A 13,145-nucleotide genomic window follows, 5' to 3' on the forward strand; every position below is an offset into this window, starting at 1 on the left:
AAATTAATGTTTTATCGATGTAAGAAAGAAAAGCCAAGTAATACTATGAAAGTTTACCTATGATAACATACTATATATACTTAGTAATACATAAGTATATACATACCATACATTACATAATGAAATAGTTCAACTTCTTTTCGACTTCAAAAAGATTGGAGACCAAAATTTTACCAGTCCTCTGGAAGAAGATCAGAGGACTGGTTAAGAATCTCTTTGTGTTACCTTGAACCAGTTGTATCCACCATCATCAGAGATGTAGACATCAGGGTTTGTTGTTTGTAGTGCATCAGACACGTGACCTAGAACAAAAAGTTAACACAGACTGCAGAAATAGTGCGATAGGGCGAAAAAAAAAACAAGATGGGTAAAAAAAAACAAGATGGCTACATTTTCAAATATAGGCACCATAAAGTTGTGATGACTGTTGTAAAAAAGAATTAAAGGGACAAAACATGGTATCAGAGCCAACAGGGCTGTGTTTAAGACATGTACTCGTGTTGTAAAAGTGACACTAGTGTGGTAGACTGGCATCACCAACAAAGTTGTTAACTACACTCATGGCTTCCATATTGGTGTCACTTTTACAACTATTCAATAAGTTTCATTTCTACACCTACAGCCCTGGGTACCTCACAAGTGTCATTTCTACAGGTACAATTATTAGGCTACAACACATTGCTCATTTTGTTACTTTATTGTCATGTTGACCATCCCTGCAGAAGAAAAAAATTCTTGTTTTTTTTCCTGAAATCAGGCGAAAATTAATGCACACGCTGATGTCATCCATAAAATTTACCTGCTGTGGCTAGTGGTGCGTACCGGTTCGCCGAACCGGACTTGGACTTGCTATAACTTTCGGTTCAAGTCCGGATAAAACCGGAACGTCAAAAACCGGTTTTCTGGAAAACCGGAAATCTCTTTCTTGTTGTATACTAGTATCATCTAAAAACAACGCTAGATGCCTATGTAACTTTTTAATCGCAGCCAACAGGCCAGAAAATAACGTATTTCTGCGTATTGTCCTACCGCCATAAGCGGGCCAAGCACATGGTCGCGCCACGGGAACCTTCTTTCAAAATCCGGCAACGCGGCAAAAATGACAGGTTGACTTTAGCAATATTACCCATGAAAATAAAGCATATGGATTTGTTTATCTCCTGGTATGGGTTTTAAGTCCCATATCTTCTGAAAATGAAGAAAATTTCCAAGATAAAAAGATAAACAAACTAAAACAAATCTCCGGCGCGGCGACTGTAAATGACATTTGCCGCTTGCCGGGATACTTCACTGACACTATGGGTGAGTAGCTTGTTAAAAAGAAACACCGGCACGTTCTATTTTAGAAAGAGTTTTAAGTTCATGAACTTGTTTTATAACGTTAACGTTTGGGAAACTTTAGCGACCGTAAAAAAACCGGACTTATAAGTCCGGACCTGAACCGGAATCTTTGGACTCGAGTCCGGACCTGAACCGGAATGTGAGCTTCGGTACGCACCACTAGCTGTGGCCTGATGTGGAATACTGAATAGGACACTGTGAGTGTTGTTGCCAGGATGAAATCATTTTCAGTAACCTCAATTACAAATCCTCTCTAGGTTTGAAGGTGCGACGTGCCAGGGTGCCAGACCCTCTGAAACGCTATTTCCTACATTTTGAGGTGTAAATTTTGCTGGTAGACTATGCTGTTCAACGGTAATATGTTTTAGTGAAAAATTACAAAAGGGAGGTTTTTTTTTCAATATCTTCTACATATTGATTTTTGTCCATAACAGAGGACAGAATGGGCAAACCTTTTTTCCGTCCTCTGCTGCAAAAATTCCGTCTAATACTTCCAAAAGTTTCTAAGTAAATAATCATCGACCACCTACCATGAACCAGGATGAGGCCCACTGCATTAGGCTCACTGAGAGGCCCCATGGGAGCGTTGATGCCCTTCACTCTGCTGTACTGGTTGTGAATCTGCAGGCCACACTGGGGGAGGAAACAATCATGTTGGTCCATTAAAGGGCATATGCCACTCCAGGACTACATAGTCTTATTGTATGTACCAATCATTAATACAGTATCAGAATTGCCCTGAGGATGGTCACAGACAGTCACTGAAACGTTGGTTGAATAAAAAACTTGGTTGTGTAAAAGAATTTGTCATTTGGAGTGCGAGTTGATGTCAGATAAGATGAAACTAATGCTGGCATGTAAAAGTCAGACAGGTGTGTATAGGCTCACCTGATCAGACAGGTGTGTATTAAGTCAGACAGGTGTGTATTAAGTCAGACAGGTGTGTATTAAGTCAGACAGGTGTGTATAGACTCACCTGGTCCGAGGGCTTCTCACATGACATCCCTGCCGGAGTTGGGACAGGCTGCCACACCCCTCCCCTGTCGTACGTTATCATGGTCCTGATGCTTTTGTCTGGAAAGAGAGCAACATATATTAAATTGGTAATATCTCATGTCCAGAACACGAGTATCAAAGTTCAGCTGCAGTACCTTAGAAAGCTGCTAGGTTCAGCCCATTATTGAACTTGATTTTTGCTTTCCCTGTCCCTTCACAGGGTAAGTACCAGTAAGCACAAATTTCAAATATCATCAATGGCACAACTTCTTGAGCTTGCGATGAACAGGGCAAATTGGAGAGATTTTAACAGTGGACTACTATAATACATGTACGACTTCTTGAGTAATGCTGTCCATAGACACACAGATGGCACCTAAAATATAAACTTCTTTGCAATGGTAGTAATGACCACGGACAATGACTTATGCACAGGCTTTTAGCTAGGATTCTATAATAGGGAGTCCAAACTTATTAGTGAGTCGTGGTAAGTGACTATTGTAGGGGGGTCTGGTGGCATCCACCTTCCATGGTGCAGAGTTTTTGATGATTTTAAGTTAAAAAAGTGCATTCTTAGGTATCCCAAGAGGCAAAAATACTGTTCCAGAGGTCACAGTAGAAGACTGTGACCACAGATGACCTGGTAGCATCCCTGGTCAATCAGAATTTCATGCTTGTCAGACGATTTTCTCCCCAGTGTAAGGGCGTCCAGGGGCATCAAATTTCTTGTTATTCTAAGAAAAGTGAGTCCAGATGACCCATTGACGCATACCTGGCTAAAAGCCTGCTTATGCACATTCAGACAATTTGAAGTCAACTTACCGTTCCTGATCTGGCTGGCCAAATATACTCCTCTGAGGGACTTCACCTTGTAGAAGTCTGTCACGCTTTCAAAGTTTGGATACTGTGGGAAAATTGTCATAAAACATTCAACAACTGACTCTTGCTATACATGTACATGTATGTATATCACACCTATATATCTACGGCCAAATCTACAATTTAATGACCTCTAATAAAAAAGTTAAAACTGTCAGTACTGAATGGCTGGACAGATGCTGCTGTGATAAAAAATTAAGGAGCCTTCATGCACTGTTTGTAAATACTGGATAACATATTACACAAATTTCTACTGCTAATTCATATGGTAACATTTTTCAGATTTGCTGTGAGTCTTACCAAATGTGATGTGAGTGACACAGAGAAGATGATTCCGTCTGCTCCTGATGTGTAAATGGTTCCCGTTCCAGTGTCTGAGGAAAGAGAACACCATTCTTTATAAATTATTTAATTACTACATATAAGGCAAAGCTTAAGCTCCCTTCACACGAGAGCACGAATGAGCCGGAATGCCATCGGAATAAAAATTCTTTTCTATTCGTGGCAATTCTTGGCAATTCGTACTGTATTCTAAACATTCTTACTGCATTCCCGAGTTCTGGACATGTCAAAAACTGCCGAGGTGCATTCGAAATGGAGAAATATCAAATGGCATTCATAATCGTAGTGGATTCTAAGTGTATTCTAACTATTCTAACTGCAGTCTGACCGCATTCTGCGGCATTCCAACATTATTCAAAACATTCTTATCTCATTCGATGGAGAACCGAAACGGCAAGCCATCTCGAATCCTGCCAGAATGCGGCCGAAAGAATATCTCGAATGCAGTGAGAATGTCTAGAATACACTACAAATTCACAGGTCATAGAAAGGGATTTTTATTCTGACGGCATTCTGGCTCATTCTTTCTCGTGTGAAGGGGATTTAAGGCCCATTTGGAATACCCACTCGGAATGGCACCGAATGTGGCACGAATTTTGCCAATACTTCATTCCGGCTGGTTCTGCTTGATTCCTGCTGATTCGATTTCAGTGTGAAGGCCCTATAAAGGAATACATGATTGGGACTGTGAGATCTGATATTCCAGAATTATAAACTTTTTTTCCCAGCACTTACCTCCTTCATCATCCACATGCATGAACACCATTCCCTCCGACATGTCCAGGATAGAGTAGAACTGGAAGGGAGAAGGAGAATTGTTTCATTCGACAGAAAGTTTTATTTTATCAAATGTCAAAACCCTTTTTTAGATTTTTTTCTTTTTGGCCCTCTAAGCTGGTTAATTAATTATATCAGTAAAACTTCACCCGTCCTATTCTGTGCTGCTGCTGAAGATTTACGTCCGATTTCGGAATTCCCAATCAATGCCGTTTGCTGCAGTATGCCACATTTAAGGGGAAAATGCCCCAAACCAGTAGGATACTGGACCCACTTACAAATGCACATGCCTTATATATGTGGAACCCGCATATATTATACATGTATATACAGGCACAGCATGACTTAGGATTTAAAGAGGGAGATAAACTTTGAATTGAAAGGCCAACTATACTAAATAGATGATAAATAAATTCCAAAGTCAAGGTTTCACTTGTTTTACATGAATCAGTCATTCCAGTGCTCATGGCTAATTTGACTGACTGACTGAATTTTGTGGCGTCAAAAATTTGAAGTGACATGTCCTAATCAGTTCTGATATATTATTTATTATATGAACATAGCACTTTTCATGCTGGCTTTCCTTCTAGACGTTCTGAACATTGACCATTACTTGGAAATATCTGCTAACTCATTGCATTGATTCTCTCCAATTTGCCGGAAAATCAAACCAAAGTTTGTACCCACCCTGTCTGGAGTTATGGAGGGCAGCTGGGCCAGTTCCCATGTGTCTCCTCCGTTTCTGGACACATGCATCACTCTGGTAAAATTATTCTGCAAAGAAACAATAATATCTTAGACTGTGGGTATACATGAAGACATGTCCTAATGTGGCTTTACTGGTATAACGTATACATGTAGCAGTCTGCAGTTATTCCAAGGTTCCAATTAGTTGGCAGGGCTCTAAATACTGGGTGCATGTGCACCCAGGTGCACCCAAAATTGGAACTGTGCACTCAATTATTTTCTGTGGGTGCACAGAGTAGCCTGGGTACCATCCGGAAAGTAGTTCGCTCCGACGTTCATTATATACTATATACAGTCGCTTCTAGCTCTGACATTCATTATACACTATATACAGTCGCTTCTCTGTGTTTCCGTCTGGGAACGCGGACCATCTCAACGTCTGGAATCGTCCAAATTTTGGACGCAGACGCTGATTGGTCCCCACATAGGAGCGAATTATGGAATGGGTTCATGTGATCGTTCGAACCGGTGTTCCAACACCGGAAAAGCCCCACGTCCCCTTGCTTGCGCCGGCCTGTTGTCATCGAACGAGTGCTCTAGAACCCATTCCTTGATTCGCTCATCAACTGGCGTCACCACCAAACGGTTTGAATGCGCACGTCTCCAGACAGATAGCAGAAGCGAACATAGGAGCGAACTACTATCCGGATGGTACCCAGGCTATGCACAGAGTGCATCCAAATATTTTATTATGTTTATGTATGTAAAAATATCAAAGTATACTTATAGTCTAGTATACATCATATTCTTGACATCTAAGTGTTAGAAAGACAATAAAAATGTCTGTCATGGCACTTGTTTAAGAATTTGATAGCTTGTAACTAAGTTTTAATTTTTATGTCTTTACTTCAACTTAAGTGGTGCACCCAAAAAAGTTTTGGTGCACCCAATTTTTTAAGCTAGGTGCATCAGTGCACCTAATCCCAAAAATGAATTTCGAGCCCTGGTTGGCAACAGGGAGACCCTGGTTCCAAGGATCATGGCATCTCAGTTGGAATGAATGATCAAATGAATGAGAAAATCATTTATTTTCCTGTAAAACCTTTCAGTCTTGCAACTGAAATGTGTTTTACTTGCAACAAGTTAGATGTTACAAAAAGTTAAAAGTAACAATGAGTTGAACTTTATTAAAAAGTTGCAGTATTCACTTACTTCATTCAGCTCAATGGAAACATATAGGAACTGCCCCTGCTGACCAAAACTGTACACGTGTTCCGCAACCACTGAAAATATAAAATCATGAGAGACCGTGAGTTCTGTATGAGCTTTCGGATCCATAGGCTGAGACAGACTGAGTACTTTTACTACATACATTGTGTCTGATCAGGGCTCTAGCCAGCATCCGTTTTTCCGTCAATTGACGGATATTTGCTGCGTGTTACGGAAAAAATTTTAAAACCAATCCGTCAACTTTGACGGGCAAAATCCTTGGTGGATTAGCTACAGGCGGCTTGGGGACGCCGTCCACGGCCGTAAAAGCCACACTGTTTGTTTTGCTATAATTATTATTGTTGACGAAGTGTGTCAGTGGCCTTTCGCATACAATAATCTCATTAAAAGCCTGTTTTTCAAGGTCTTACTTCAGTCTTTCTAACTCCTGGAATAGTGTTTTCGCGACAATGGGAATTGGCTGACGGAAAAAAATTTCGAGCTGGCTAGAGCCCTGATTTAAAACTAAAATTTCTATATGTCAAGCATGTCAATGATTACAGAAAAGCAACTGTATGTCATATCTAACCCTCCCTTGATAGTAAACAATAGACATTAAACTCAGGATGAGAAGAAGAAGAATGTACAATTTGACCGTCACATTTGTGTTAACAGCGATACTCACCAACAAAGTTCTTTCCCAAATCAGTGCTCTTCAACAGGTCATAATTATAGCTCTCCGCTGTAGTAACATTAAGACAATCATGTTATGTTCTATATATAACTGTAGAGCTCACTTTCCATAGCAGTGAAGCAGGCAGGTACTGTCTGCCATTTTGGTGTCCCTTTCTGAATTTCAATCGATTGTAGGTCAAATGTACACCGTCAGTTCGTTTTTATCAGCAAGTTTTCATATCATTATAATAAGTATTCTTCTGGACAGGTATTCTATTCATGGTACTGTTGACATTTTGAAATGTCCAAAAACATATAAACTTTAAGGTACAATTGCCTGTAAAGAAAATAATTATCATGGGACAAGAATATGGCAGTAGATTGTAAATACAACAAGGACACCCCATGACATCAATGCTCTTCAAGCTGAAAGCCCCATGCTTTAAATCCTTGATATATGGGTGTAATTGGTCAGAAATACAAAGGACAAGTTTGATGTATCAATAAACTTAAAGCTAATCTCCAGCCCTGCACCTCCATGCTTTGTCACCACATATTCCACCATCCAGACTGCACTGGACCACTTGTTCCACCCACCCCCACAAGTCCACCATACCAAGGAACACCAAGGAAGACAAAAACTTGACCTACGCTTGGGGAATTCGAGACCCCATGTGCCATAGTCATCGAAGTAGTCGTAGGAATTCAGGCTACTAGAATATGGACCATAACTACCAGCTGCACACAAATGGAGAAACGTCAGTGAAAAAAATTGTTTGTTTGGATTGCAATAAAAAAAACAAGCTAAAACCCCGAAACCAACTAACGGCCACACAATGTGTTTTTTTTTGGTGAATTTCTCTACTTTGTATTTCAACCAGCACTACATTGTACATAACTCTTCAAAATGAATGCTGATTCGGAATAATTTTTCTGTGCCATAAATGCCATTGTGAATGTCTGGAAGAGAGACATCTTCTAGAATGGTCCAATTACAGATCAAGGAAACTTTTAGCACACAAACCTTCAGACATGTGCTTGGGGTCATAGGTCAGATAGATGGTGCTGTCTGTATCATAGCTGGCAGTGCCCCTGTGGAAAAAATTAAAATAGTTCATAAAAAGTTAATTAAAAGTCCTTCCTGAATGGCATGGTGTATCTCTTTCTATAGAGATGTCAAGGTTCCCGGATGGAATAGGAGAGAAGCAACTGTACTATAGTATAATAAATGTCCTGGCGTGTATGATAAGCATCCCCGTCTTGTAATTAGCCATACGAAAGGGTATGTCACCCCGTAAGGGGCGGTATAACCCCGTTGTGTGTAAACATGTGCGAACATGTTTGATCACATTGACCGATGATGATGATGATGAATAAATGTCAGAGCGAGAAGCGACTGTATATCGTTTATAATAAACATTGGAGCAAACTACTTACCAGATGGTACCCAAGCTTATCCTTCCGGACACTGAAAAGCAACTGTTCCTGTGATCTCTAGTGCTAAGTCCCATAATCCCAACTCCCATACTGGTCCATAGTCCAAGGTTTAGGAAGCACATAGACCTTTTTCAACTATCCACTGGGTGAGAAATATTAACTCACTGCTGAGGACATTGACTGAAACATATGCTTACCATTTGAAGTCGGCAACATAGTTATGCACCACATGCCAGTTTCGACCGAAATCCTGGGACAGGTAAAGGGAGTGCTGGAACGTACAAAAATAAAATCAAAGTTTTATGATAACATCATCATTAATATCATTCACAGCCTCAGAATCTGTAGTTGTATGATCATTATCTGATGAGGGCTCCAAATATTTTTTCTCACTCATCTCGTCTCACCTATCTGGCCTTAAGGTGGGGTCACACGTGCGTATATATTCAAGTCCATATGAGGCGCGCATGGGAGTATTTGCCTCCACCAGGCTCCACAGGTCGTTGTCAAAATAATAGAAATTGGAAAAACGTAAACAGGTAACATGTCGGACGAGTTAGCTGGGTCGCTAACATTACTTCTCGGTCAGCAAACTCATCCGGTATGTTATGTACCTATATTCGTCCAATTTCAACTGTTTTTTCCGCGACCTGTGGAGCCTGGTAGAGACTAAGAGCTTCATACGCACCTCAAACGGACTTGAATGTATACGCATGTGTGACCCCACCTTTAGTCTGTTTGACTGTAAGGGCACCATGAAAGATGTGGCAAGCAGTCAGTTTTCTGTTTTTCTCAGTGTTTCACTTAGTGTTATTCCTGTACATTCTCTGATATTATCCTCCCACCCTGGGCAAAGCAGTTCAGACTGGCGTTATAGGCAAGCAAAGCTCACCAGGGCATTTGCAAATAAGATTAAGAAGAAACGTAGAGTTTATGCCTTTGAGACAGAGTACACGAACATGTACTAGACTGTTAGTCAGACTGTTGCCTGTTCCTAGTGTCATCTGTGCAAGCTAAGGACATTTTGCTTTCATTTACTGTCAATACAGACAATCAACATATCAAACTATTCCACCTACATCGTTCTGTGAGTGTGCGAGGAGATAGTCCTTGTTTTTGGGATGGAACTGTATCGTGTCCACGTTAAAGTTGAGGGTGATCCCATCGAAGGTCTCGCCCCCGTCCGTGGTGACGTAGATCCTGGAGAACGAGCCGTCAGTTTCACCGCCTGTCATGTAGGACACTAAGAGAACCTGCCAACACAGAAAACATGCAGCAATTTTAAGGCAGGGCTCTAGATACTAGTACCACCTGCATATGCAGGTTAGTGCAGGTAAAATTGGAGTTGTGCAGGTATTTCTGGTGTCTACTTGCACCTATCCTGCACTGGTCCATATACTGGGTTTTATACATAAATGTCATATGATTGGCTACATTGAATGTTACAAATGCACCACCTATAAAGTACAAAAGAAAAAAAATAACAATGGTTTCTGAACAATTTTAGTATGGTCCATACCTTCTAAATTCAGAGTGGTGCAGGTATAGTTTGTCTGATGCAGGTAATTTTCAATGATACCTGCACCAGTGCAGGTATGCAGAAAAAAGTATTTCATTTCGTCAATTTCATTTCTTTTTTTCTTTTCTTTATATCAGGTATAAAAACCCAAAGAGCTCACAAAAGGACACAATATCATACATATAATATACTTTTAAAAAAGCTAACTGTACAGAAGACCATAACAGTTGTAGAAAAATTAGTTACTGTAGTACATGTCAGAGGTCAACAAGCGTTTGATGATACAATTATTGGAGGAGAGCAATCTTTGTAAGAAAGAACACCACATCCTCCTTCGCCTGGATTCAAATGGTGAAAATTTTCTGATTGGAAGGCGTGGTGAATTTTCTTTTCATCTTCGGAAAAACAGGGGCAGGCTATCCAAAAACCAATTTATTAATAAATTGGTGTGACCTACATTTGTAAGTGGCATTTCTAATTAAGTGAGTGAAATAGCAAGTTTACAAAAGCCTTGCCTGTCTCACTGTAAGACTCAATGTTCACTATTATAAGATTCAGAGGGGTGCATATTTTGTACAAACGTCTATGTTTATGGAATTATAGCTATGGACAAACGTAATCAGGATATGTTGAATTTTGGTGGTGTAAGCACTATAATTTATACCAAATAGTACTAGTATATATCTATTGTTATCATTTACAATACCTGTATGTCTCGTATAGCTTGTAATAAATAATACTGTTAAACTAGCTTACCCTTGCAGGGTCCAGCAAGCTTTTGTACATCCCGTTGTCCTTCTTGATGTAGGCGTTGTTGATTTTCTTACTGATGTTCTGGAAGGTTTTCCCATAGTCCGCACTGGGGGAACAATCATTATTCATTACACTTAGTAGTAGTGAAGAGGCATACCGTATACAGCCTTGATTAAAGTGTGTGCCCCAATTAAAGTAGGCACCCCCGATTCGAGACATATCACAGACAAAACTGTAGGACTGAAACTTATCATGGAAAAACTCAAATACGTCTGCACCACTTCTCCACTGATCTTGACCCTGATGAATTCGAATCTGTGGTGTTTTTCGTTTCTTTTCTTTTCCAAAGGTTATTTTGCAAAAATCAAGGACTGCTAAACATTACATCTCAATCCTTGACCAGGACAATGACTAATATTACTTCCATGACAACAGAAATAATGTAATCAGTTGGTGTGTTTATCTGTTTGTGTATCCTGCCTTGCAGGTGGGCAGCCTACCAGGGTGTAAGGCTGTGACGGTGTAGTCGGTTTGCAAGACATCTTCTAGAAGTAGAAACCCTTAGCTTACTCACACTGAGCCTGTCTCAAGACTCAATATAGCCTGGTATCCAACCGTATCATAGCTCGTGAGTCTCTTCTGTCCTCTCTGCAGGACAGAAGAGACTCGCAAGCTATAATACAGTTGGATACCAGGCTAGTAAACTGGCAGGGCATTCATTCATGCAGCAATTGCTACCTGGATTTCTTAAGGTGAAGGAGGGTTCTGCAATTCCTTCTCCACCCTCTCGTCTACGTTCATAGTCATAGACCCACAGGTGCAAGAAGGTACTAGTATATAGCATAAACTAGTATAAGGTTAATCAAAAGTAAAGTAACTAAAGCAATATCATTGATCATGTCACACCATAGCCTTATGCCTTACCTCCTCCAGAGCATTGTTGGTCCAACAAACGGTCCCCATTCATCTGTGGTCAGCACTAGCAGCACCTGTAACACAGAAAGTTGGCAGGGACATATTTATACAATGTTCTTATAGTCTATAGGCGATTGGTGCAAAAATTGCTCAAATTATGGTAAAAGCATGAAACTTGGCACAAGTGTTCTATACAACAATAGAAACAATTCTAGGGGTGGAGCCAAAATATACCTGCTTTTACATGGCAACTGTTGCTAGGCAACTTTTTTCGCTTGTCCTATTAGTGCCTGGTGGTAGATAAGGTAGGCCAAGATGTTTTATGTTGTTTCTGTAGCAGGGTATTTTTCGCAGGGAAGGATTGCTAATCCCCCTTTCCCAATTAAGTACTCAAGGCACCTCCTTAAAGTACTCGAGGCACCGTCTTAAAGTACTTGAGGCATCTCCTTAAAGTACTCGAGGCATCTCCTTAAAGTACTCGAGGCATGCACCTACTGGAACATGAGATTCCCATTTGACGTCTCTTCCAAAAGATGCCGCAACTTCAAGAATTCTTGGCATTCAAAGGTAAAATATGTCTATTTCCTAGCCCGGAGTCCAAGCCTTTTTAGCTTTGTTCTGCTTCCGAAGGTCGCTACTCCCCCACAAAGTGTAGCAACCTTCGGGAGCGGAACAAGAATAACAAGGCTGGACCTCCAGGCTAGTCTATTACGTGTCGCCAGAAAGAAGTGTACTCACCCCATTGTTCTCTCCTGCCCACGTCATGGACACACTCAAGTTGGTCTCATTGTGAAAGGTGAACTGGAAAAGAAATTAAGATCAAAAATTGAAATTACAAGTACACAATTGTAAGGTACACAGCCCTAACTTCTGGGTCCAAAATAATCACTGTACATGTTGTTACGGTGGCATTGCTCAGACCTTGTGGTCGGTTTGTTGGCTCAGTATCTTAAGATCCTGTTGTGGCCTTTGACCGTGGGAATTTCCTAACTCAACTAATGTTCAGTGAAAGGGAGTACCTGGCCTTTGGTTAGGGGATGTGTCAGCATACCCCCAGGGAGTTTAAGGTGGGGGTGGAGAGCCCGAACAGACACTCAGAGTCAGAGGTGCCTGAAAGAATGATCAATGCCTCTCTCTTGACAGCGCGAGCAGTTATTAATATAATTAATTCCCCCTTTCCGAGATACTTTTCCAACAGGCCCCAGACTTCCGTAGAAAGCTCGCGCATCAAGAATCTAGAAAAGACCGACCAACACCACCACCCGCTACCCCCAACAAAATCCTGCAGCTGGTTAAAGGAATCCTTAGTTGAGTGGGAGCCCGGGGCTGCGTGTTTGAGGCCATCCATCCATATATATATATATGTATATATGCAGGGCTCGAAATACTGGGTGCAAGTGCACCCAGGTGCACCCAAAATTTGAGCTGTGCACCCACTTTTTTTCATCCAACTGTAAGAAATATAATAAAATGTCTGTCATAGTAACTTACTTGTTTAAGAATTTGAAGTTCAATTTGGATTCGAAATTTTACATGCTCAGAAGAGGAACAGTAAAGTCTGTGATTAGGTTTTTCTACCTATTAGAGATCATTTTAACTTAAGTGGTGTACCCAA

The 13,145-nt window shown here is 40.7% G+C and overlaps 1 protein-coding gene across 1 annotated transcript; it reads right to left on the minus strand.

The window, feature by feature from the left end:
- Positions 1-204: 204 nt before the first annotated feature.
- Positions 205-12,325, minus strand: LOC118416272 (sortilin-like; the record flags this gene model as incomplete). Its single annotated transcript, XM_035821359.1, is given in 16 exon segments — positions 205-302; positions 1,872-1,974; positions 2,318-2,415; positions 3,160-3,241; positions 3,517-3,590; positions 4,294-4,354; positions 5,023-5,109; positions 6,235-6,305; positions 6,917-6,973; positions 7,558-7,644; positions 7,931-7,998; positions 8,541-8,614; positions 9,423-9,596; positions 10,619-10,721; positions 11,540-11,604; positions 12,269-12,325. Coding segments are annotated over 16 exon segments (1,359 nt in total), but the record flags the coding sequence as incomplete, so codon positions are not given.
- Between the last annotated feature and the right edge of the window lie 820 nt (positions 12,326-13,145).

This window comes from Branchiostoma floridae, chromosome 5 (assembly GCF_000003815.2).
Source record: "Branchiostoma floridae strain S238N-H82 chromosome 5, Bfl_VNyyK, whole genome shotgun sequence".
Classification (NCBI taxonomy): Eukaryota; Metazoa; Chordata; class Leptocardii; order Amphioxiformes; family Branchiostomatidae; genus Branchiostoma; species Branchiostoma floridae.